At 40.2% G+C, this 26,010-nt stretch overlaps 1 protein-coding gene across 2 annotated transcripts in view; it reads left to right on the forward strand.

Annotated features, from left to right (window-relative positions):
• Positions 1-26,010, forward strand: part of PTPRO (protein tyrosine phosphatase, receptor type O) — a 64,104-nt gene that overhangs the window by 14,607 nt on the left and 23,487 nt on the right. For both annotated transcript variants that reach the window (XR_002436637.1, XM_021390675.1), the window contains 9 exons: positions 695-894; positions 3,287-3,407; positions 5,808-6,001; positions 8,512-8,623; positions 14,045-14,196; positions 16,723-16,843; positions 20,496-20,635; positions 23,065-23,197; positions 24,558-24,678. Coding sequence is in view for 1 of the 2 variants with exons in the window: in XM_021390675.1 (XP_021246350.1) it covers positions 695-894; positions 3,287-3,407; positions 5,808-6,001; positions 8,512-8,623; positions 14,045-14,196; positions 16,723-16,843; positions 20,496-20,635; positions 23,065-23,197; positions 24,558-24,678 (1,294 nt within the window). In the remaining variant the exon portion in view is untranslated. The remainder of the gene's footprint in view (positions 1-694; positions 895-3,286; positions 3,408-5,807; positions 6,002-8,511; positions 8,624-14,044; positions 14,197-16,722; positions 16,844-20,495; positions 20,636-23,064; positions 23,198-24,557; positions 24,679-26,010) is intronic.

A 26,010-nucleotide genomic window follows, 5' to 3' on the forward strand; every position in this document is an offset into this window, starting at 1 on the left:
ATGCAGTACTGTGTCCTACATACAGTCTACTGAGGACAGAGACCTCTCAGAAAATGAGAAAATGTTAATCAACAAGTATATGTGGATAGGTTGCTTGAACTTGGATATCATTAGGTATAAAGTTTAAAGTTGTAACAAAAATGTAATGACTATATTTGTGTTACTTGTAATAAATGTGGGTGCTTAGGTGTTTTTGTTGCTTTTTTAATGAAGTATTTCTGTTTGGTTTGTAGGCTTATAGACCTACATGAAGGTTATTGGCAATTGACCTAATATTTGGTGTATAGGGAAAGGAAAAATTGTGTATAATATTTGTAATGGATCTGTACATTACTGGATATCACTAATTTTTAAATATTACCAAATATTTATCACGTTATTAGATATCACTACTCTTAAAATACTCCTTTGGAGCATACCTGATACTGCTGGGTGGTTTCTGGTAAGCAATAGAAAGTACATTCAATCAAAATTTTCAAAACAGAAATGTTTCTTTTTTCAACTCCTGCCCTGCTACTGGTGAAAATAGCACTGACTGCAGGCTGTTTCCTATCTTTACTTTATGGAGGTGGACAGCTGTCAGTTTAGACTCTTTCCCTAGTAGTAAGTAATCTTGTGAAGAAGGATGTTTTAACGTGAGTGCCTTAAATGTGCAGAGTGCCTTGCTCACACATGCTTTCTTGATATGTCCCAGGCCCCACAGGTGAATGGATAGAAGAGCTCACAGAAAAGCCCCAGCATGTGACAGTGACAGTGCTCAGCTCCACTACCGCCCTGACATCCTGGACAGCCTCACATGAGAGTGGTAGCAATGGCACAATTGTGTCTGTGGTCTCCCTGACTTGTCAGAAGCAAAAGGAAAGTCAAAGGCTTGAAAAACATTACTGCACAGAGGTAAGGGGCCTCCTCAAGAGCTGGAAAAAAATTCCTAGTCATCCCATTGTTTGTTATCACAGTGCCAAGGGCCCCATCCAGCTAAAGGCTGCAGAGCACAGTGCTTCCTTCTGCAGAGTGGAGGAGAGAGAAAAGCATACAGGAATGACAGCACTAAACCCAGCTGGCATTAAAACTGTATTTCTGCTGCAGTGGCTGTGGCCAATTCTATGTTCAAACTTTTGAGTCATGTTATACGCTCAGAGAAATGTTTGTGGCAGTGAGCAAAACGATGTCACGTCATAGTAACACTTAGGCATATGCTGCAATCCATTTTTGTTAAGTCAAGTGCTCACGTGGATGATTATCATTCAACTTGCATGAATTAGTTAATTGACTCCTAAATTAATTGATTCTTAGATTTCCTCCATATGAGTACAGAACTTGACCCTACATTTTCTGGACGTTTACATGTCATCTGAAGTCACCTTTTCTTTTCATCCACAAAAGATATTTCAAAAGTGGGAAATAAATAATTATCCCCACCATCTGTGATGTGGATGGAAAACACTTATTTAGGGTTGCCATATGGGACTTGTTTATTGTGATCAAGCTTCCTGAACCCCAAAATAAGGCAATTTTTTCTACCTGAAACCCATAGTGAGTTCATCTCTATGTTATATCCTATGGCTCTGATGGATGAGTGGAATGTGGTTTCGGTTAGAAAGAGATTTTAGTCCACACCTCTGTATCCTTGCCACAGTGCTGACAAATCAGTTTTCTAAGCAGTGCCACCATTTCTATCCGGCTTCCTAAACATGTGTGATCGAGGAGTCTGAAAAGGGCTGCAGTGCTGCCATGTACTGTGCCCTCAGCATGCCCATTAGAATAGAAGAACAGAGCCAATGCTCTCAGTAAATCTTCGCCTCCTTCAACATCGTGATTTGCCTTAGTTAATTCAAGGAGTTCTTCTGCATCCTTTAAAAATGTCTTTTTAAACAGATCTTTGTCAAAATGTTTTGAGTTTTATTCCAAGAGTGACCACGCATTTCCACACTGGGAATTGACCTGCAGAGACAATTTGAGAATTTTTTCTCAGAACTAGTTTGTTATCTCCTTGAGTTACATTCCTTCCATTTATTAAAAATGCATTCATCTAATCAGGAAGCAAAACAATACGGTAGGTGATTATAAACCATGGAGAGCAAGTATATACATATAGGATTAAAGTAATACTTGGGGATTCATCTACAAACTAAAATACAAATACCTAAAACTAATCTGTGAATAAACAAGACATTTGTAAAAGTAAATGCACTTGCTACAAGTAGGTAAAGTGTCTAAATACAGTTGTTTATTTTTGTCCCTAAAGAATTTCATACTGCCTCTAATCAAATTTTATCAGATTATTATACATGGAATTATTAATGGCTGTTGGTTTGAATTCTCCTTGACAAGCTGAAAAGGGCAAAATTCAGTGCAGAGTTTTATTCATTTCTACCATTATGCATGAATTGATTAGTTCTCAAAAGCAGCTGTTAAAGACAAATTCCATTCCTCACTAAACCTGTCCTTACACTGATGTATTTATGTGCATCACAATAAACCAAAGGAGGCAGTGATGAGATTGTGGAAAGGTTGCAGAGAAAATATTAATAGGAAATACCAGCCTGCAGTTGTAGAAGGGGTGCCTGAAGTTCTTTCCTCAAAGCTGCTCCATGTCCTTCCTGATAACTCAGAAGATGAGGCTTTTCACATATCGTACCAGATCAGCCATCACCTGGTCAGGCTTTATGCCTCCAGCTCTGACCAATGCCTGGTGTGCCACAGCAGAAGATTGAATGTTGGTATCTCAAACAGAAGAGGAGTCACAAGGTCTCTTCATCAAATTTCGTAGTGCTATGCAAGAGAGGTCAAAGTGTAGTTCCTCTCTGATTTCAGCATTCAGACATTTAACACTTGCATTCAGAAGACAGATTTCCCATAAGGCTGCTTTCAGCTCACATAACTGCAGTTGAATCAGATGGCCGATGAAAAGCCTCAGGCTTTTATTGAAAACATACTGTCTAAATACTCCAGCCTTGATAGTATCACCTGAGTATGCATAATATAGCCTGAATTTTTCAATAAGCCTTGGTGCAAGGAGAGAGTGGCTCAAGTGGGTCTGCAGTGTCACGGTTGACCTTACATGGAAGGTAAGTGCGATCTCTATTCTCTGGGTCAGATCATTTGTGAATCCAAGCCTGATTGTTTTCAGAGTTTTGCCATTTGGGGCATAATTGAACGGGGATTTAGCTGCTGATGCTGGTTCAGAAGCATGCGTTCTGTTAACTGAAGCAATTCAAGTACAGTCTCAATATTCTTTTAACTGACCACGTAAATACTTCTCATCCGATGTGTTCTCTTGTATTAGGTAAATTCAAGCAGCAGCCTCATTGAAAATCTTGTTCCTGGTGCCCAGTACCAGGTTGTGGTTTACTTAAGGAAAGGACCATTGGTTGGACCACCTTCTGATCCTGTTACATTTTCCATTGGTAAGTCCTGTAGCTACTGTTTGAAATGCTTTCTCCTTCTCCTTCTCCTTCTCTTCCTAAATATGAGTAGTATATTCATTAAACTCTAGAGCCCACAAAGACAAAATTGTCATGTTTATTGTTTCAAATGTAATGAACACTTACTGAGAGTATTTGTTTTCCTTGTGTTGTTTAGCGCATTACTGAGGCAGGGAAAAGCACGAATGCTTCTTCAGTGGGTGATGGATATTTCGTATTTAGACATTGGACTATTACAAAACTCAACTAGAGAACAACTGTGGATTCACACACACGGAGCCTTTTGTAATGAACCATCTTCACCTTTGGCCACATATATGTTACTCTCTAACAGTGCTCCTGGTCTATGCCCTTTTGGGAGGGAAATTACCTCACTTAGGTGTGGCCAGTCTGAGCTGCAGGTAGTCTGTGATTAATGGAGAGACGTGGGCACCTCCTACAGTTGAATCATTCTTACTGTCTCATGAAAGGTATGGGACTGCTGTTAAGATACTTGTAGCAAATGTGCTTTGTGAACAATGCAATGTGATCCAGTTTGAAGGCCATGGCACTAAATCAGGAGAGCTGGATTATCTCCTCTTGTACTAAGGCCACTGCCAACCTTGATTTTCTTGAGTGAAACCATGAATCTTGATGTTCTCTGCTTTGAAATCTGAAGATGAATAAGGCTCTTTAAGAATGAGATTGACATCTTCAAGAATGTGGTTTCATGACCTACACACAGAGCTTCTCCCCCCATGCCTGTAATTCAAGGTTCCATCAAGCTCCTAACTAAAGAGTGACTTAGGATTTAATATGTTTCAGTTTCCATGTCATTTATTTTGTTAAGCTTACCACTTTAACAAAATATAATGAAAAAGGGCAAAGAGAAAGATATGCAATGTATAGAATTACATTTGCAGAGGAATATTTAACCTGACTCACCCAGCCTTCTCCTTTTAACAAATAGTCTGCCTTGTGGGCGAGCAGGTGGCTGAAAGTTAGAGATCTTCAGTATCTGTCACTCTATGTCCTCCCTGTGATATAGGCAAGAAAGCAAAACAAACAAAAAACCAAGCAAGCAGACCAAAGTTATCCTGTTAAGAAGTGAATTCTGTAGATGAAAGCAGATTTGTGGAGTAGTAAATAAGGTGAGAGTCTTTTCATTCTAGGCAACCTCTTCATGTATTTGTGTAAGCTGGGTCTGTATAAGAATTTGAAAAGAGAGCATGATATCGTACAGTAAAGAAAAAACATAAGTCAGAAAATATTATATATATATATACGCACACCTTATTAAAATTATATCATTGAAAAATATTTATGAAAGAATTTCTGGTAGTTTCTCTCTGTAGTTACTTAAGAAATCTGTGAAGTTACGTTTTCATTTGAGAAAGTGAAATCATGTATTCCCATATTAAATGAATTCCTTCTTTTTCTGCACTTTTTTATATCAACACAACAACAAAAAATTCTTACTTATTATAAAGGGAACATTTTATGATGTAAAACAACAGTTGTAGGAGTTTTCATTTGATTACAGGATATTGAATTTGATATTAAAATAATAGAAATGCAAAACAAACTGTTCAGTGAAATGATCAGTGATGGCTAAAGATGAATGAAACAAAAATATGTTAAAATACACCTTAAAAAGTATTCAGTTCTGCCCACATTTATCATAAGCCTCATTTTCACTCGGTGAATATTAACACTTTATGGAACGGACAGAAAAGATGAAGGAAATTGCAACAGACTTACTTGGGAAGGGGAATGCAGTCATGTGCAAATATGGGCTGAAGTAATCTGAACATTCCTTATTTTGCAAGAATCGGGGCTCAGCAACCCTTGAAAATGTTAGCAAAGTACTTATTTAAGTAACCTCACTGAAGTCATGAAGAGTGATTGCTTTCCAGAAAGTAAAGGTTGCTGAACTTGACCCAGATGTGACATTTTTCAAAAAGCTCGACTTTTCTTTCCTGGTTTCATCATCTGTGAGGCAAGAATACCAATTCATGGCAGCACCTTTAGGTTCCCCAGGGAAGGAAGGATAGGCATAGAAAACTGTTCTTTCTGGTGGCCTTTATCTTCCAAAGTGTTGTGGCTTTTGATGCTTTTGTTTTTGAGCATACAACTTGAAACATCTCCTAAACAGCTTGATTTTCAAAGTAAATGGAAGCCTTTCGTCATTTCTGAAAAAGCAGACTTCAGAACAAATGCTGAAAAGAATGGTATTCCACTGCTTATGACAAGCAAGCTATTAGGAATCAAAATCAGGAACAGATCAGAAACAGATAGAACTTGGTTAATGGAAGGTATTGTTGTGGATTTTTTTTGATATTTATTTATTTATTAATGTAATTAATAATAAAAACACCACTAATCACAATTTCTGTTTTATAGTGCCCACTGGAATAAAGGATCTGACACTGTACCCTTTGGGACCTACTGCTGTGGTTTTGAGCTGGAACAGACCTTTTCTTGGGGTATTCAGGAAATATGTTGTAGAAATGTTTTACTTCAATCCATCAACAATGACATCTGAGTGGACAACCTACTATGAAATAGCAGCAACCATCTCCCTAACTGCCTCCGTGGTAAAGTGGCTATTACTGACTATTGCTTTCTCATGCATGTGTGGCCGTGGCACCTTGGGGCCTCTCCTTAGTCAGCTTCTCTTCCAAGAATATGTAAATATGCCTTTAAACCTGGAACATTTTTCCAGGCCAAAGAGAGAAAACAGCCAGGATGCTGACAGCATTTCTTCCCTAAAGTAGGGGAATACAGCTGAACAATGCTAAAATTTAAGTAGAATGACGAGACAGGAGATGAGCCTCTATTTGTTGACAAATGGGCATATTCAGCAAGTCCAGAGGCAGCTTCAGTTTGTGTGTCAATTTGTCAGTCAAGGCTTTGACCAATTCCGGCGTCTCCTCAGGGGCAGTAGTCCAAAGCCTTATCTGCATAATTAATATTGATAATAGGGATTTGGGGCTTGCAGGCTAGTCTTGCACTGAGCCATCTGGAGCACTTAGCTCCAGAGACACTCTTGCGAAAATAGGTTTCATGTTTCTGAAGCTGCAAAGACATGCAGCAGGCTTTCACCTAGGCAAAGATTATTTTCTAGAAGAACATGCACACAAATCTTTGCAAGATTGAGTTTTTAACAGAAATCCCATGAAATTTTCCTCTTGCTTTCCACGACTTCTTAGAGAAGTTGAGCAGGTTATATTCAGATTTTGCAGCTGCACAGAGCAGCGAGCAGTTTTAGCTGAAATTAGTTGTTCAGAAAGTTATGAGTATGCAAAAATGATACCAACAACTTTTGCAGCTTATGAGAGCTGCAGTGATTTACTGTAATTCATTTGCATAATACTATTTGTGTAGTCGTTTCAGCTATAGCGGCTGAACAGTAATTGGGTATGCGACAGTAAATCTAGCACATAAATCTCCAAGGAAATTAAAACCAAAAATAACTTACCAAAGAAGTAATTAATATCTTGTGGTCATGACTCAGCACAATTAGATTAATATCTGAGTGATCCAACTCATCTTCAAAATAATACTGTCTTTCAGAGTTCACATGGTTCGTTAAACAAGAGATGTTATGAAGCATTGCTATTACAAATTCTGTTCATAGAAGCTAAAGGAAGTTGGCTTCCTTTTCAACTTTGTCTGGATTTCAGTTTGAAATACAACAGTGCCATACAGCAGCTAAAGTGAATATTTCTTAAAGAATAATTTTTAAAGAGTTAATGTAAATTTGAGAAATAATGTCTTTCTGCTCTGTTATGGCTTTTAGCATACAAGTATGTATTGATAAACTTTTAGATGAGTTCACTAGCTGTATTCAGGAATCCCACTGTGTCCCACAGATTTCTCTACAGTCAGTAAATTATCTGGAATCTCTGATAGTGGTCTCTGAAGCAAGTGTTGAGGAAGCAGGGGAGTAAAAAATCTGCCATCTGAAAGCAAGATAAAAAATTGTTTCCTGAAATGCATATCACCTAGTCAGAACTTTTGGAACTGAATTGCCCTTTTACTCTGTTTAATTGCTTCATTCATTTTGGAATCATAGAATCACCAAGGCTGGAAAAGACCTCCAAGATCATCCAGTCCAACCGTCCACCTGCCACCACTATTTCCCACTAAATCATGTCCCTCAGTACAACATCTAAATGTTTGTGCTCTGAAGTTTGTTTTAAAGTCATCAAAACAGTGTTAGCATCTCCAGTATTGCACCAGGGGTATCTAAGAAGTCAGCTTCAAGGTTTTGATGTCAAATGGATAAAACCATTTCTAAAACCATAAAGAGAATAGGCCCCAACTGCTGTATTTGGATTGCCTTGTGTCATCTGAAAAAAAAAATGCCACTGAAAACATCAGAGATCTGTGAAATAAGCAATTTCTAAGTCGCTGACAATTTTCATTATTACCAATATGCTTTTATTTTGAATTACAGAATATAGTTAGGATTTTCATTTAAATATAGATTTAAACATAAAAATTAAAAGATGTTTTTTTTTTCTGGCATTGGAAGCATTTGAATTTTAACTTATATATGACAAATGATATTGCAATATAAAATATATTGTACTTTATACTTCATTTATATCTCATTTGTATTTATATCTATAATTTATGTCTCATTTATAACTCATTTATATTTCATTTATATTTCATCTATAATAAATGATAATGCAATATGAAACACACTTTGAAAACTGGGGGAAAGAAATGAATTCTTTGAAGTGACGATATCTGAGTCAAAAACATTGTTTCTAATATATCTTGAAAACTCCCTCAATCAAGAAAGAAGAGTTCACATTTCAATGAGAGGTTCCCATGGTGGGTGGACCTGGGACCATGTATGTGCCCCTGCTTAAGCAGCAGAGCTGCCACAACCAGCCTTGGTCTTACTGCACACATTTCTGAATGAATTCAAACACCAAATTACAGAATTTACCACTGGAGTAAGAAGTGAGAGCTCGGTAAAACAGTCCCATGTGTGCGCACTGGATTTACAAATATGGTTGCATTTTATAAGTCATGCCTCACTCTGGTGAATTTTCTGCTGAGCTGCTGTTTGTCTTTTGTCTCCCTGCAGAGGATAGCTAACCTGCTGCCTGCGTGGTACTACAACTTCCGGGTCACCATGGTGACCTGGGGAGATCCTGAGCTGAGCTGCTGTGACAGCTCCACCATCAGCTTCATAACAGGTAAGCAGCCCTCTGAAGAGACCATGAAAACAGTGCCAGAAGCAGGAAGATGGCAATGAATGATGTGTTTCACTTGCAGATACTTGAAAATTAGAGTATTTAATAGTTAAGAGTGGGGGATTGTCCTTGGTTTTTGTTTTGCTTTCTCAAGGAAAGCTCTTAGGCTTTCTTTAGGAGGTGTAATTTTCCCATGCAAAGCACAATGTTGTATTATTCTGTCCCACCCTCTATCAGCTGAAGGCATGGCTCCAGCGAGGCCAGTGACTGTGTTTGTCTTCTATGACACTGGGCATTTTGCACTTTGAAAGGTTAATGGGTAAATAGAAAATGTGAATTCTGATACTGTGAAATATTTTTACATATATTTGCACTGTCTCCAAATTATCAGAGAATCATAGAATTCCTAAGGTTGGAAAAGACCTCTAAGATCACCTAGACCATCCGCCAACCTATCCCCAACCATGTCCTTCAGTGCCACATCTACGTGGTTCTTGAACACCTCCAGGGACGGTTGACTCCACCACCTCCCTGGGCAGCCTGTTCCAATGCATCACCACTCTGATGCATTCATGATGTGGCGTTCCAATGCATCACCACCTGAACTTTCCCTGGTGCAACTTGAGGCCATTCCCTCCTGTCTTTTCACTGCAACCCAGGAGAAGAGGCCAGCCCCACCTCACTACGATCTCCTTTCAGGGAGTTGTAGTGAGACTTGTAGAATTCTTTTCCTTCCTTTTCCCCTTAGTTACCCACAGATTAGACTGTGACTGTGACACCTTAGCCAATGTGGGGTAGAGTTCTGCACACATCATGCAGATCTAGGCAGGTACCATGTCTGGTAGCACATTTTTCTTGTGCTCCAGCTCTGCCTTCTCTGTTGGCTGCATTTTGTCTGTGTGCAATGAGAAGAGTGCTGCTGAGATTAAGGTGTTGTGTCTGTGCTGAGTGCATTGGCACTGAACAGCTGTGCCCAGGCCAGTCCCTCCTGGTCCAGATTCTCAGCTGGAGGAACTTGATACGACCTCATTGCTTGCCCTCCTCCAGTTGGAACCAGCTTTGAATCTAGCACACTGCCTTGTCTCGTCAGTTTGAATTTGAGTCTTCAATATATAAAATGGATTAGCCAGAAAGGGAACCACATTTGAGACCTCCTGTGAGCTCCTTGCCATGTGTTTCTAGCATCCAGGCTGCTTGAGTAAAGGTCCCCTATTGAATCATTTTGCTTTTATGCATCACTATTTAGCTCACCTTGCAGAAGTATAGCTGATTGAAAGCAGCAAATAACTCAGGCACACCATGAGAGGGAATAAATGTGCCTCACTTTTCTTTCTCAGCACTAAAAACCACATTATGAGGGAAATCAGGCTACAGTAACTCCCTCCAAAACAGACAGTAGCCTAGAACAAGATTTTCTGGTTGGTGAAAGTCTGAACAGGACGCAACTGAGGAAGGGAGGTGAATAAGGCCCATTTGTGATGATGGTTAATAAATGCCTGACAGAACCATGCAAGCAAAATTATCACTGCATTGAGTCTTAGCTCCACTGAAGTCAGATGAAACCTTCCATCCTCAGATATCTGATCCCAAGGTATGCTGGGACAAACCCTGTCTCTTGTCTGGAGTTTCAGAAACTCACAGCATCCAGCAGAGCCCCATGGCAGATCTTTGTGACATTCATTGTCCTTTGGCATCAGTCATCTTGTCTTTTTCACTCTAAGGAAGAAAATTTCCAGCTGATTAGTTGCCATGTGAGGATATAAATGTTGTCCTGATGTGGACACCAGGTTCAGTATTTTTGAGTGGAAATACGCCAGTAGAGCCCACATAATTTATATTGTTTCCCAAAACCTGCAGCAGAACATAGGGAAGATGAAGTTATTCCAAAATATAAGCCTTCATCAGGATCATTCTGGATCTCTGTATGGAGCAAGTAAGGACTTTTACTGCCACGGCATGGAAAATGGATCAAGTCCTTTCCTAGCAGACACACACAAATCAGAAAAGGATGAAGACCTCAGATACTGTTATCCATTTGTGATTGGCAAAACCCCTTTGCAGAAAAATCATCTCATATCCAGAGAGGGAGGAGGCCACCTCTCCACCTGGAAAAGTGTACTAATGCTTAATTCCTCTTATTATCAAAGGTTTCTCCTTTGCTCCTGATCTGCATTTGTCTAGTTTTAATGTCCAGTTCACAATTCTTGTTACACTTTTCACTTACTGATTGAAGAACCACAAAGCTTTTTTTTTCTCTTTTTTTTTTTAACCTTTACATGGAATTTAGCTTCACACTTCTCTCTTTCATGAAAAACTGCACCTAAAATTGCAGTACCAGCTGCTGAATACTCCTGCAGAGGCAAAATCAGCTCCCTATTCAATGCTGCTCTGTTTGTGCATCTCAATGACTGCATTTGCTATGGTATCGCGCTGGAGGTCTGTGTTGATTTGCTTCTATTCTGTCCCTTCTAAATCCTTCCTAGAGTAGCTATTTTTCTTTTTTTTTCTAAAGATTGCACCTGGTAGTCCAAAATAAGTTTTGTTTGAACGGGCCCACAGTTTACATCACAGACCTGTCCCGAGCATTTCCTTCTCTGCCAATCACTGTTCATGCCACTTGCATGGTTCATCAGCTGTGCTTTTATTTTCAGGGTATTGATGAAAACGTTGAATACCAATGAGCCAGGTCTTAAGCATTATAAGGGAAGAATCCTGATGAAAAAAATTGGATTTGACCAAATTACAAGTGCTTATCAAAAGACAGTCACAACCAAATGTGAGCATCCTGTCCTCTGACTGCCTTATTAGTTGAATTCTCTTCAGTTTTGTCCTGGGAGTGCTGTCAGGCTAACTCGCCAGAAAGAGGAATGCCAATTTTTCATGTCTGCAGGTTGGAAATGTTTGTCCCCAGTAGGTGCTGCTTTGCACTATCTCAGGGTGCCAGGGGACTGTAAGGTTCTTTATCACCCTCAGCCTGTTTCCTTCCACAGAGGAAGCAGATGTTTTAAAGAGCTTTTGGTCCCTTTCTGTGTCATTCTGAACAACTCTACCTTCCATGCATAGCCTGAGAAGGTCGCCAAGAATTAGAAAAAAAAAAGAATAAAAAGTAAAACCTATCAAAATTAAACTTTAAAATATTAAATAGCAGGTTTTGTGGGCTTCTTGACAGTACACCATCTGTCAGACCATTTCCCTAGCGCAGAATCCCATGTGGAGCTCACTGGACCACAGAACTTGAAATGAAAGCAAAGTTAGAAGAGACTGGGTGATGTGCAGCTCTCTCCCATGACAGCTAGTCAGACGTCTCCAGGAGAGTGGGGGGATTGGGGGCCCAGACTGCCCCTAAGTAAACACTAGCCAGAAGCAGCATTTGTTCTCAGGCTCCTGGAGGAACAGCTGCATGCTGTTGTGATAACACAGGGAGAGATCATGGCACTGCCGGCGTTGCTGTGGTGACTAATGACTTTTTAATGCCACCTGCTGTAAGCATCTGGATTATAAAGCAATCATAAGCAAGGGCACTTCAGACCACCAACATTTGCTTTTACAACAAGGATGCCTTTAGCTTTGGAAAAAAAAAAAAGTAAGGAAAGAGAGGCAGACTGTCAGTGCTGGTGAGCACAAGTGCATCTGTCCTTCCTGTGAGGCTGCTCCCTGTTGGTCCAGTGGATGCTTTCAGCTGTCGCTTCAGCCAGGTTGGCCATGGGATGTCATTTCCTACAGCCTTTCTGTGCCGCTCAGCTCCCAGTGAAAAAATGGTGCTAAGGGGCACGCCAGTCCTGACCTGTGGTCTCGTTTCACATATCCTGCAGGTGCTGTTGCCACTTGTCTAAAACTTAAAGCTATGTGAGTATTAGGAGGGCAAGTATGTCATCAATATCAAGGTTTAACAGGAAATTATTCATAGCACGTAAGATTCATGCTAGTGGTGGCCTTAGGTTGTAAAGAATGCATAAGGATGGACTGGGAACTCTGTAAATTAAGGAAGCTTTACTTTAAAGATTTTGTACTAAATAACGCCGCTTCCTCTCAGCTGCATAAAAGGGTGATCTCAAGATGAATTTGAGAGAAGAGTCTTACTAAACGTTTCTAAATGGCTCTCAATTGCCCGTCCATTGTATTTGCTGCCCTTCTTCGGTAAATCTGCGCTCCTAACAAATCTCAGCGTAAAGTCATAGAAGCCTTCGTGAAAGCAGCAGTGACACCGTGTGGCCCCTTCAGGCAGTCCCGTGCTCTCAGTGCGTCCTGTCTTTGTGTGGCTGCTGGCTCCCAGGGTTCTACTAGGGAACGAGGCAGCGGCCCCGCAAAGGCACAAACAAATTGGTTGTGGTCTAGGGAGGATCCGTCCATGACCTTTTCACTACAGGGCTCCTACAGAATCTGCCATGCACACGGAATTGTACACTCTCCCGTTTTGTCCAGGTTATCCCACTGATAACTCCTTGAGAGGCAGGCTACAACCCTTACCAACTACTGACTTTCCCTTTGGGTGCTCCACTCAAATCCCACTTAGGGCACATGCAGCTCCCAGTTAGGTGATCAAGGTGAGCCAGTCCACTATGCTCCCTCTACTGTTAATAGGGAGAGAGGCACCTCTCTTACTCATCCTAAACACTTGTTTTAGGAGGAAAGCTCTGGAGGTGGTTGTCTTGCTCCTTTGGTGTCAAAGGGAACCAATGTTTTAGTGGCCTTACTTCAGGGAGCCACCCGTCATACAGCCAGCCTTTGGACAGGCTCCCAGGGCTATGGAGGAGTGAACAGAGAAAGAGGAGGGACAATGGCTGCTTTGCCTTGAAGACTTAATGCTCTGGCAGGGAGATTGGACTAGATGATCTTTCAAGATCCCTTCCACTCCCTGACATTCTGTGATTCTCTGATGGTGGGACTTGCACACTGGGAGCCAAGAGGGCTGAAACTTTTCATGCAAAGAGACATTCTTTTGTTCACATTCAGAGTTTGTTGCTTTTTTGTTGTTGTTTGTTCTTTTTTCCTGTGGAAAAGCTATCCAAGTTATTCAGTGTGACAATTCTTATTTATTAGTCACTGAATGTCATTGCTTTTCAGTGCTATAACACAGTGAAGCAATATCTGAGGCTTTTAACTTGGCTTTGAGTTTCATTTATAAATGTTGATTCGGAAAATGGTTTCTATCAGCCAGGCGCTTCATGCTTTTTTTTTTTTTTAAACTGAAAGGCTGAGAACAAAAATACATCCCTGTTCCAAATGTTCCTCAGGGAAAAGCTGTTTTTCATTTCTTTCAGCCAGTAGTCAGTTACTGGTATAAAGTGCAGATGGTTTTATTGATACATTTCTGCTATCTTCATGATACTCTTTTCCCAATATCTCTTGGCAGAAGTTTATTATTGGACTTGGTAATCAGTTGTGTTAGAGCCTGTCTGTAATATGTTTGTCCTCTTCCTTCAGCACCAGTGGCACCTGAGATTACCTCCATAGAATATTATAACCACCTTTTGTACGTCACCTGGACCTATGGAGGAGATGGTACTGACCTCTCTCATTCCAGGATGCTGCATTGGATGGTCATTGCGGAAGGAAAGAAAAAAATCAAGAAGAGTGTAAGTATGACCGGGGATGGTGTCATTCTCTTTGTGTTCTTTTGCTCAATTGATGATTTTGTATTGCAATGTTTGAGCGCACTGATTAATCAGTTCAAGTTATTTCAGTGCGTGAGCACTTCTGAAGACTCAAGCTGTCAAAACAGACAGTGGGCAAAATGCTTCCACTGCGATCCAACAAAAAAATTTTGCTAATTTATGTGAGAATTTAGAAATAGTTTATTAAACATCTGAACTGTGGCTAGTAGAAATTGAAGAGTATTTTTTAGTAAACAGAAATGCTGCTTTCAATTTCTGGTCAATAATAAGCTACATGACATTACTGTATGATTTTTTTTTAGTCATTCATACCAGGTGCTATCACTTCCCATTTTCTATTTGAACACATGTACCACTAACTGATCAGAAAAGGATTTCACCCAGAATCTATGCACTTGTTAGGAAACTTGCCAGATGTTATGATGGATTCTTGGCACATTCTCCTGAACTCTTTGAGCCAATTTAAAAATCAGTTAGAAAAAGAAATCTGAGTTTTCCAATTATGGAATAAAGCCATGCTTCAGCAGGGTATCGAGATGCATATTTAACCTGAAGCACAAGAGCAGCCCCTGGACATATAGCAAGAAGTGTTTAAAATTGCGGTGGAGCATTGCTGCACAGGAGCACATACTGCCAGCAGTGTAGCTTCTTGTAGCTTGTGACCTTCAGCACCACTATTGATGTTTTGAGCATTTATAGGTAGAAAGTGGCTGCTCTTTTTCAAATGAAAGGTTTTCTCCAGCTGAAGATTCACCAGATGCTGAATTGGAAGTGGATTTTCAGGATAAGTGCAAATTCATCAGCAATTTTTATTTTAATTTATATGGAGCATTATAGAATTCATTGGTTTCCTAGTGGTGCAAGAGTGAACCCATCTGGAGCTTGTTGCTCCATGAATCATGTAATACATGATTAGTGGAACTGTTCAAAAACATGACATTTATAAACAGCAGGAACTTCCAGTATTTGGATCTTTGTTTGAAACAAAAAAGAAAACCTCACATTTTATTTTTTTCCCCACAGATAAAGCATTCTAACCATTGAATTCTAAAAAAAATTTGCTGAAATTTCCCTCCCTTTCTTTCCTTCCAAAAGTCATAGAATCATAGAATCACCAAGGCTGGAAAAGACATAGGAGATCATCCAGTCCAACTGTCCACCTATCCCCAATAGTTCTCACTCAACCATGTCCCTCAACACAACGTCTAAATGCTCCTTGAACACCACCAGGGTCAATGACTCCATCACCTCCCTGGGCAGCCCATTCCAGCGCCTGCCCAGTCTTTTGGAGAAGTAGTATTTCCTAACGTCCAACCTGAATCTCTCCTAGAGCAACTTGAGGCCATTCCCTCTAGTGCTATCACTAGTTGCATGAGGGAAGAGGCCAACCCCCAGCTCACTGCAACCTCCCTTCAAGTAGTTATAGAAAGTGATAAGTTCTCCCCTGAGCCTCCTCTTCTCCAGGCTGAACAATCCGAGCTCCCTCAGCCACTCCCTAGCTGTGCTCCAGAGCCCTCACCAGCTTCATTGCCCTTCTCTGGACATGCTCCAGGGCCAAGTCATGTTCTCATAATATAGTTATTCTTTCAGAAAAAATTCTGACTTCTGTGCCACAATTTCTGATAAAACATATTTGAATACAAAATTATTAGATTTAATAAATGTAAAAACACTGAATACAAAATAAAATGGAAATGAACGTGGAATATGTAATTTCTAGATTAAAAAGAGGATTAAAAATAGAGGGTATCTACAACACAGGGTACATGCAAATGAAACTTCAAAAAAAACCTACCTGTTTTCCTAAGCTGTGCTTAGTCTCTCTCAGCAATAGTTTCCTTTGAAAATGATACTATATGATTATCTCTTTATATGATTCATTATGGTAAAGATTGTTAATATGATTGTTTTTCTTGTGGAATTATTAAAATTAATAGATAATACAATCAGGTAATGATGACTTTTTCTTTCTGCTCTTTGTATATTTCTGAAGACTCTGGAGAAGGTGATCAGTTTTTAGAGAAGTGAACAAACTAATGTTAGTCACCGTTAGTCTGCATTCAGAACTGTTCATCTCTCTTGGATCTGAAAACTTCAGCTGAAAATTAAGTGTCTATGGAAACCAGCATGAGATTCCTGAATGCACCATTATTAGTTAGCCTACAAATCCTCTGAAAACAGTGTGTTGCAGTCCTGTGTCCTTCTCTGTGGCCATGGAGAAATGAGGAGCTTACTCACTCCTACAATAATATGAAGAAGTTATTCACACTCTGTTAAACCATAGCTTGGGTTTGGATCATATCTGGTTTCAAATCTGTATGTGACTCCATTCAGCACTGGGTCACGCAACAAGTCTGGAGTATGCAGAACAAATTTGCTGCGATGTACAGAACTTTCTTTGTAGTACATTAAGCAACCAGATTAATTTTAGAAGAAGAATATCTGGTTTGGGTTGTACTTAAGAATTGTTGTCTTTAATTATTGTAGGTAACACGCAACATGATGACTGCAGTGTTGAGCTTGCCTCCAGGGGACATTTACAACCTTTCAGTAACTGCTTGTACTGAAAGAGGCAGCAATACTTCCCTGCCCCAGCTTGTGAAATTGGGTAAGAAATGTGTGCTTGTTTGCAAGTTGTAAATCCCCTCCTTCACTCATTAAAATGCAAAATTCACTCTGTCAGCAGATTCATCATCTTCCTCATTTCAGAGACGTGTACCTGTGATTGCATTTCTCTTGGAAAGCTGTAATTTTTGTCTCTCCTTGCTGGGAAGATTGTCCCATTCACATATGTGAGACTATTCCCTAAATAGTATTACTCAAGAGGAGCAAGAGTAGCAGAATCTGACTGTATATGGAAGCAGAAAAGTGTAAACTGCTCACTGCCATTCTGGGAGTACAACTCTACTCCATATTTATTTTACTAAAGTCTTGAACACACACAGGTTTTGGGAACAGAGACTCAAGCTTACAAAGCTGAAATTTTCAGTACGAAGCAAATCTTGGTTTTGCCTGTTTCTCAGTCTGCGTTCTGCCAGCTGGTATGATTTCCCTTCTCCTTTCCTCTGTCCCTCAACGTCTCCAACACCAACGTCCATCTTCAAATACAGTTCAATGAGAGTATTCTTTACCAAAAAAAAAAAAATCAGATTAATGGCTGAGGAACCCTGAATCATTCTAAAAGAAATTTGTGTAACCTACACAAAGAAACAACAACAAAAAAAGAGACATCTTCCTTTAACTCTGACGAAAACTGAACAATACATTGCTGTACCTCAGGAGATTTCACTTCACTTTTGCACTCACATGGAATTGTTGAGCCCTTGGTGCCTAAAGCTGTGAAATGTTGAAGCATGCCTAACTGCTTTTACGGGCATTAACTCCACTGCGAAGGTGGGTAAAGGAGAGCTGGTAATTTCAAATCGGATTATCTTCTCTATACACATAAAATATCTTTTCTGAGTGACAGTGAAATGAGTCATATTAAAGGTTTTCATAATTTATAATTGAATTAGAGGTCTTGTAGCAGTCATTGTCTACTTGTCCTTTTCCATAGCTCTCTTTTACCCAAATCCCTAAAACAGTGCTGGGGCAAGCAGTGCAGCCACAAGAATCTGAGTACCTTCCAGGTCTTTTCATCAAAGGAAATACTTGAAACAAATTCCATGGATTTTCCCGTCTTTATGCAAGTCTTGTTCACTGTTCTGCCCAAAACTGTCTATCTGTGCACAATTAAGTGTGTACATTCCCAGAAGAGGATAAGCATACCCCCCTGCAACTACTATCCAAATATTTTAGGAGTATTTCAAAATATCAGCTAGCTTTATTTTTCAGGCAAGTCTATAAGTGCCATGTGTTATTAATGTTACACCCCCTGCATCCTAGCTCTGTCTTCCTGTTTTTCCTTATGGACAAGAAAAACAGCAACTGGCAAGGGCAGGCAGACTCTTATTGAACTCTCCTGGTTATTTTGTTCTTGCTCTTTCACTGACAACAAAAAGAAAGCGGAAACAATTCAGTTTTGATAAATTCCCTGTAGACTTCCGTGTGGTTGTTTGCTTTCATCTATCCTGTTTGCATTTTGAATGGGCAACAGTAAGGGTATTTTACCAGAGGTTCTCCTTCTCTCTTTTTCTGAGGGAGCAATGGGATTTGTAATTAGCAGTAGTGGGAACTGATTCTAAGTGATAGACAACTCAGCACTTGGCAGTCACTTAAGCACTTCTGCCAAATGTTCTTCCCTCCATAATGTTTGCTTCATTCTGGCAACTTTCCATTTGCAGAAAAATCAAGCCATTTGCTGGAGGCAAAAGGAGGATTTGCTTGGGACGATGCCAAAATATAAAACTCATATTTTCACTGAGACCATTTTTTACCTGGAGTGAGGGATGGAATGTGTTTCTAAATACAGGAGCAGATACATGGGTGTAATTAAAAGAGGGAGATGCTTTCCAGTGTCCTTCTGGGACAGTGTTGATGCCACAGACCCCATGACACAGAAGCAGCCATGTGAGCGTGCTTCAGTCCCTGCCCTGCTCTCTTCAACTCTTTCCCCATTGCCAATGTACTCTTAGCAGCCTCAAACCCTAGAATGTTGATCTGATTGCCTGGGGAACAGATACTTCTCCAAAATATCTATAACCACTTGAAAAATTCCTTTGCGCCAGATTTTTTGTGATGAATCTTACACATCACATCCAGGCTCCTGTGGCAGAATCCTATGCAATGAGAATAACGAGTTATTTGTGAAGGAAAAAGATCAGGACAAACTGTTGTACCTGGTGAGTCAGGATTGCTTTTCTCTGCCCCTCAAGGTTCCCTTCCAGTGCTCCCAATGCTCCCAGTGACTCAGGCAGGCCTTGCACTGCGGGCTGACCTCCACTGGAGGCACAGCATTTTTCATCATTTGAAAGCCCATGTTAATCAATCACCGTGTTTCTATCCCTAGGGGGTTTCCAGGGCTTCATGTCTTAAGCAGAACTTTTGGCATTTGATCTTCTCTTCATACTTTGTTCTTCCACCACCCATTTCTAAAGCAGGCTTAATTTCTTAATTGTTCTATTCCTCCTTTCTGCCCATGCTGCAGGATATGTGTAGTAAAGCTTAAAGAATGGTGAAATGAGACCTTGGAGACTCAGTGGATGGCTGAGGGAAACAGTAACCTCAGTGGGCAGTGTTTCTGCCAAACTCCCCCACTCCTGTACACTTTGGGAATGTAGTGGTAGGACAGGGGTGAGTCTTAAACTACAAGAGGGTAGGTTTAGATTAGATATGAGGAAGAAGTTCTTTACTCAGAGGGCAGTGAAGTCCTGGCACAGACTGCCCAGAGAAGCTGTGGATGCCCCATTCCTGGAGGCACTCAAGGCCAGGCTGGATGGGGCTCTTGGCAGCCTGAGCTGGTGGGGGGCAGCCCTGCCTGTGGCAGGGGGTTGGAACTGGCTTGGCCTTGAGGTCCCTTCCAACCAAAGCTACTCTGTGATTCCCGTGCCACCAAACAGTCTGCCATCACTAGCCTGTTGCCCTCAGGATGGCAACAGCCCTCCTGTCGCAGGGTTCATCTTCTCCTTGGCGTGTGAGAAGCTCAATGCCTTGTCTATGTTAGCCTATTACAGCACAAGAGCAACAAGTACAAAAACAATAAATTAAAGACCCGAGGTCTGGACCTCTGCATTCAGTGAGGAGAGAAAACTCCTGCAACTAACTGAAATGAGTGAAGATCCAATTGCCCTTAAATATTAACCTGGAAAAAAAAAAAACAGACAGACTACAAGATATATTTGAACTGCCAAATGACTAAATACTTCCTCTGGTGCAATTAAATGAACCTAGACAGAGCTCACTTTGGGGAGGCTGCTTCATTATCATCTCCTGGGTCAGGCCTTGCAAAGTAAAGGTTTATCAGGGCAAATTTGTTGCTAACAGGTGGACAGACATCTTCTCAAAGAGTTTCTGCTAGTATTTTTCTATTAATACAATATGCTGATTGCCCTAAAAGAGTCTGTGAAAAAGGAAGTGACTATGCAACTGTTCAAATAGAGAACATTTTAAATAAAGAAAAACCAAGACACTTCATCGCCTTCCCATTTTGCATTGGTCGCTTATCATCATGAGAGACGGTGCTTTTTGCTGGCAGGCTATCTGAAGGAAATGAATCACAGAAAGGCATGAGGCATTGCATTTCTTTTTAGGTGATGCTTCCTCTTCTTGTTTGTACAAAGACTTCAAGATAAGCTTAATAAAAGGGATTTTCTCTTAATTAGAACCAGCACCTCCAAAGTCACTGTTTGCTGTCAACAAGACTCAGACCTCTGTCACTCTGCTGTGGGTGGAAGAAGGAGTGGCTGATTTCTTTGAAGTCTACTGCCAGCAGGCTGGATCCAATCAAGAAAGGAAAGTCCAGGTATGTGAGCTCCTCTTTGCTTTCTGCTCTTCATTTCTGAAACTGTGACTGGGCCTGGCATCTTTCGGGTTTACTGTCTGCTGCTCAGGATTTGTCTGTAAAGCCCAGGGAAATATTATGGTTAATACATAAGTTTGGTCTTTCAACCAAATGTGATAAGATGGTTCCGAATTAAAGCCTTTAGAGCTGAGCTAAAGCATTTGAAATACTAAAATATTTTGTTGTTTTGCAGTGTTAAGGCTGGCTTCTATTTTGCTGATGAGATTGTTACTGGTTGAACAGAAACTATGTTCAGCCAAGACAGCAGCAGTATCAACCCTTGGCTAGTCATGAAATGGATTCTATTATAGTCTGCAAAGAGCTACAAAACTAAGGGAATGCCAGTGGGCAGAAAAGGGAAAATTGTCAGGTAGCTTGATTAGAAATGGGAAAAATAGACATATTTAGATGCCACAGGGCTGAGCTCTTTTATACAGTATCTACTTACTACTGGTTTACTTTTCTCCTGGTTTTGAGGACTGTTAACTGAAGTTCAGTAGGACTTTAAGTGCTATTCAGATTTCCTTTACGTGCAAATGTTGCTACTTCTTAAGCATTTTTTTCTTAGGGTATTTCCTTTCAGATTCATCTTCTCAACTTCACAAAATAATCTTTTTTTTTCCTCCTGTCCATTATGACACGTGTACTCTGAGGACACATGATGCCTGAGTGTTTAGACTGGTAAAGCTGTTCTGTGAAAAGGAGGAGCAGCAGCAGTTTCAATTTCTTGCCATTCAACATGGTGCAACGTATGAGGATTACTTTGTGGTTTAGCTGATAGCTTAGTGAATCACTGTGATTATATGCTATAAAATATCATTCTGTCATTTGGACTTTCCCATAATGGGAAATCACTCAGGAAAAAGTAAAACAAACAAACAAACAAACAAACAAAAAAAAACATGCAGACCAGTGATTATCCCAAAAGAGATATACACTCTCTTTAACTCTGTCTGTAAATTATTTAATATTTTAACCTAAGAAAGGCATGGACTAAAGGAGAAAATGTTCAAATGCACTTAAATCTTTGGGATAGGTTGGATTCCACGTCTAGAGTCCTGTTCTTTTCACAGTGAATAGATCGTGAAGTCATTATCTACTTAGCAGAGATTCAAAATAATGACGTGATTAGGCAAAAAAGGTACCACAAGATTTGTGGCTTTAGTGCTGAGCAGTTATGTTTTAAGAACATCAGGAAAAGACTTCTCAATTTGGCAGGAACTTCAGCAGTTTCTCATTTGTTGACATGAACATCTGGCAGTGGGAAATGCACAGAGATTAGCAGCTCACTTCTCATTAGATTCGTCACTGTCTTTTCTGTCTGTATGACAAAAGGGGAAGGACTCTGTTTTAAACCTTAAAAATGGATCCTTTTTCATTAGACTGGTGAAAATCCTTTATTTGTGATTTTCCATGCTAATTGCATGAACAGTTTTGTCATTTTCCTCCAGTTTTAAACTAGCAACAGATTTCCATGTTTGAACATCTTGGGTTTTGTTTGACTTATTTAATTTTTTCCAGAGAGGAAAATGGAAAAAAAAAACCACCATACCAAGTCCAAACCATGGCCCCTCCTTTCAGCTGAGGGAATACAACTCTCCTCCATTACATTCATGCACATGTGATTTCATCTGTGTAACATAAGTCATAATTGCACTGCAACAGGAACCTGTTCTCATATAGAAGGAACCCCTGGCTGATAATGGGCTGCTGAAAATATCCAGTGCTCAGGGCTTGCTGGAGTGAGTTTAGTCATTAAACTTCATTAAACACTGTCTCAGTTTCCTGTTGTTGCATCTGCAACCCGCCCTTAGCTCTGCTAGAGAGTGCAGAAAAGTTTTTCAGAACCATAAAGACCTCTATCTTTAAATCAATCCATGTATGATATTTGTTTTGTTTTGCCAGACCAGCATTTATAAAACCAGGGACATAGAAATTAAAACATTACACGAAGTTATTATGTAAAAAATAACTGTTTTCCTCCTACCTGTGTGGCTTAGTAACCAGAGCTCACAAGCTTCCTGCTGGCCCTAGGAGAGCTTCTGCCTACCTCTGGGAATGTTCCAGGGGACGCAGCACTTTCCCCACCACATGTGTGCATGTCCAGATCACTTGCAAAGCACTCTTCTGCCCACCCCCAGGGGCTCTGGAGGTGCTCTGGGCTGTTCCCGCTGCTGCTTTCACTCCTGTTGCTCTCCACTCTTCTGCCAGACTAGGTGCCTCTATTCAAGGGCAGGCCCTGGTTACCGTCCCTAGGTTTCAAAGCACTGCTTTTATCACCACATCTAATTTTACCACGTCAAATAAGTGGGAGGAGAGCAGAGCAGTGATTTCTGTTCTTGCATTTATGGGAGAGACTAACTACTGTGTGTTTTTCTCCATGTCTGTAGGAACCTGTCACCGTCTCTTCACACGTAGTGACTATTTCCAGCCTAACTCCTGCCACCTCCTACAACTGCAGTGTGACCACCTTCAGTCACAATAGCCCCAGTGTTCCCACTTTCATTGCGGTTTCCACCATGGGTAAGCAACACTTCCCATTCTTCCTCCTCCAGCTACAGCATCTGTTTCTTCTTGCTTTCTAAAGCTGCTATCGGCAATGCTGGCAACCAAAGAATGTTTGTGTTATGCAAGAGATGCCAGATGTAGTTGGAATGGCGAAGTAACTTTTAAGAGTCTTTATTAAAATCCTGATGGGGTTTTGACTTGGAAAGGTACCAACTAATGGCTCAGTTCTCTATTGGCTTTTAGAAGGTAGGGGCCTGGTTTGTGGTTTCAAGGCTGAAAATCAGTGCATTGCCTGATGACATTTATAGAGAAAAAACGTCTCCTCAGCCCATCCAAATTAAATGAGGAAAATCACACTGATGAGCTGCTAAGGAGAAAAATCTCTTTCTGTTTTCAAAGAGGAAGTGAAGACAGAGTGAGAGCAAAGGAGAAGAGAGAATGGGGTATCCTGAGCCATCACATGCCAGAAGGATAACTCCCAGTGGAGGCTCTCTGGGCATGCCATCAAGTCTAGCTTTGTACTGGCTCTGAAGAAAGAAAATCAATGTTGGATTGCCCAGAACAATGGACTTTTATTTAAAGTCTGCCATTCAGAATGATCAACATGATCATTTCTTGGTTACTTTTAGTCATAGCTTTAGCCATGTGTCCTATACATCATACACTAATCCATCATGTAGTTCAATACCTGAAACTTAGCTTAATGACTTTTAACTCTGTGATTTCTAATCTAAGAATTCTTCTCTAGACAACTATTGATATAAAATTATTCTGAGCAAGGAGAGCAGGCAGGTGTTCTTCTTATGTAATGAGCAGAATAGGTTATCTGTTCTCATGCTAGTAAAACTGATAAGTGCAATACAGAGCAAAAAATAAATCAAGATTTTGTTATTGAGAGTTGTTTTGAGCTCTTAGTTAAAACAGAATATACTGTTAACATTTATTTGCCAAAGTCATTCAATCTACTTCAACCCAGTATATTACTGCTATTGGATCAGAGAAGGTATTGACTATTACTGAAGAACACCTTCAGAGCTGGAACTGTGCTTTGGAGACAGAGACAATGAAGAATATCTGTATTTTATATTTCCTTCTCTATTTTATCTTGTGTTAAGTGTGTCAGTTAAGGAAAAAGAAAGAAAAATATCAGGACACAAAATGCCACAGTGAAGTCATTTCCCCATGGAAATGTTGTAAGAGCAATAACTAGTCAAAATGTCCTTGTATGCCTAGTAGTAGATTTTTCTCTCTGTAAGTCTCTATAAACTCTGTAAAACGCTGAACAATTCATAAAAATAATAACACTGTGGGTGGGGGTGAGGGAACTTAGTTCTTCTGAATCAAATAACCAAGAGCCTCTTGTTTGTATATACAGTCACCGAGATGAATCCCAACATAGTGGTAATCTCTGTATTAGCCATCCTAAGTATCCTTCTCATTGGACTGCTGTTGGTGACTCTTGTTGTGCTTAGGAGGAAACATCTACAAATGGCCAGGTAAGTCCACATTTATGCTACTTCCAAAATTATCAAAACGCAACAAACACACTAAGACAGTAGTTATAACTTGGGATGCTTGTATGCTTGGGTAATGCTTGAGAAGTTTGCGATACCTTCAGAAAATTTGTCTTGCTGATGTTTAGGTATATCATGTCTTCTATTTACTTTCATTCTGGACCTGAGCTATCTTCCTGAACATTTGTCTCATTTTGACTTTGCTGAATTGGGTAAATAAGAAGGGCAGTCACTTATTACAGAAGGGTTGTGTCAGGAACTTCAAGGATAACTAAGGTCTGAGGCACTTTGGCATGATCAGAACATCAAAATGATTTGCAAATCTTTCATTTCGTTTTGAACGGGGGTTTTCTGTATCAACAGATGTGATGGTTAGTCCATGGTTAGTTCATCAGGTCCAGGATTCTGCATTTCAGGGCCCACACAAGGCCTCAACCCTGTCAGTCAAGCCAGCAGGATGAGGAAGGGTGTACCCAGGGCATTGACAGTCTGTCCCTAGAACATTTGACCGTCTACATCCAACTTCTGGTCTTTGTCCAAATTCTGCATTCTTATGGGATTCCATCTTAGGGAACAGCAGCATGGAACAAAGCAGGTGTTCTTACCTAGATCTTGTCTTTTCATGCAGTCAGGGTGCATAAACCGAGACCCACAAATACAGAAAAGATCTCAAGTCCTTCTATTCCCCTATAGCGTTAACTATCCCCATTTGTTCTATTGTACAGATGAAGGAAAAAATTATTTTGCACAAGTAAAACTTTTTAATAGAACCAATTCCTTCAGATATCTGCACCAATCATACTTAGAAATTCAATTTCTTTTCCTTGGATAACTCGCCTGTAAGAGTTCACTTTTGTGTGAATTAGGTTATGGAGTGGGGGAACAGTGGAGAATACTCCAAACACCCTTTGTGTGGTTCATCTGCTGGGTCTGGAAGGTTCCTGGAGTTTTCATCCTTTTATAGTCTATGCAGTATACCTTATATTAATTTACTCTCCTAGAAAATTGTAATTGTTTCATATAAAAGGCTTGTGTATAGAATCTTGGACTTGATTACCTAGCAAACTCTGCATTTTATGTATCTTGTCTTGGCTATATATTCCATGCAACAGACGACCACATCACATAGATTTTTTCAGGCCATTTCTTTCAGGGAACATTATGTGGTTGGTCCCTTTTATATGTGACTTGCTCTGGGAAAATACCATCTAAATTAATTTTCTTTTCTATTGAATTACTATGCAGGCAGCCCAAAGCTGTTTCTTGTTCTCTTCAACACTGCTTCTAGCTATAGAAGATAAAAAACCCAAGAGG

Source organism: Numida meleagris, chromosome 1, assembly GCF_002078875.1.
Source record: "Numida meleagris isolate 19003 breed g44 Domestic line chromosome 1, NumMel1.0, whole genome shotgun sequence".
Lineage (NCBI taxonomy): Eukaryota > Metazoa > Chordata > Aves > Galliformes > Numididae > Numida > Numida meleagris.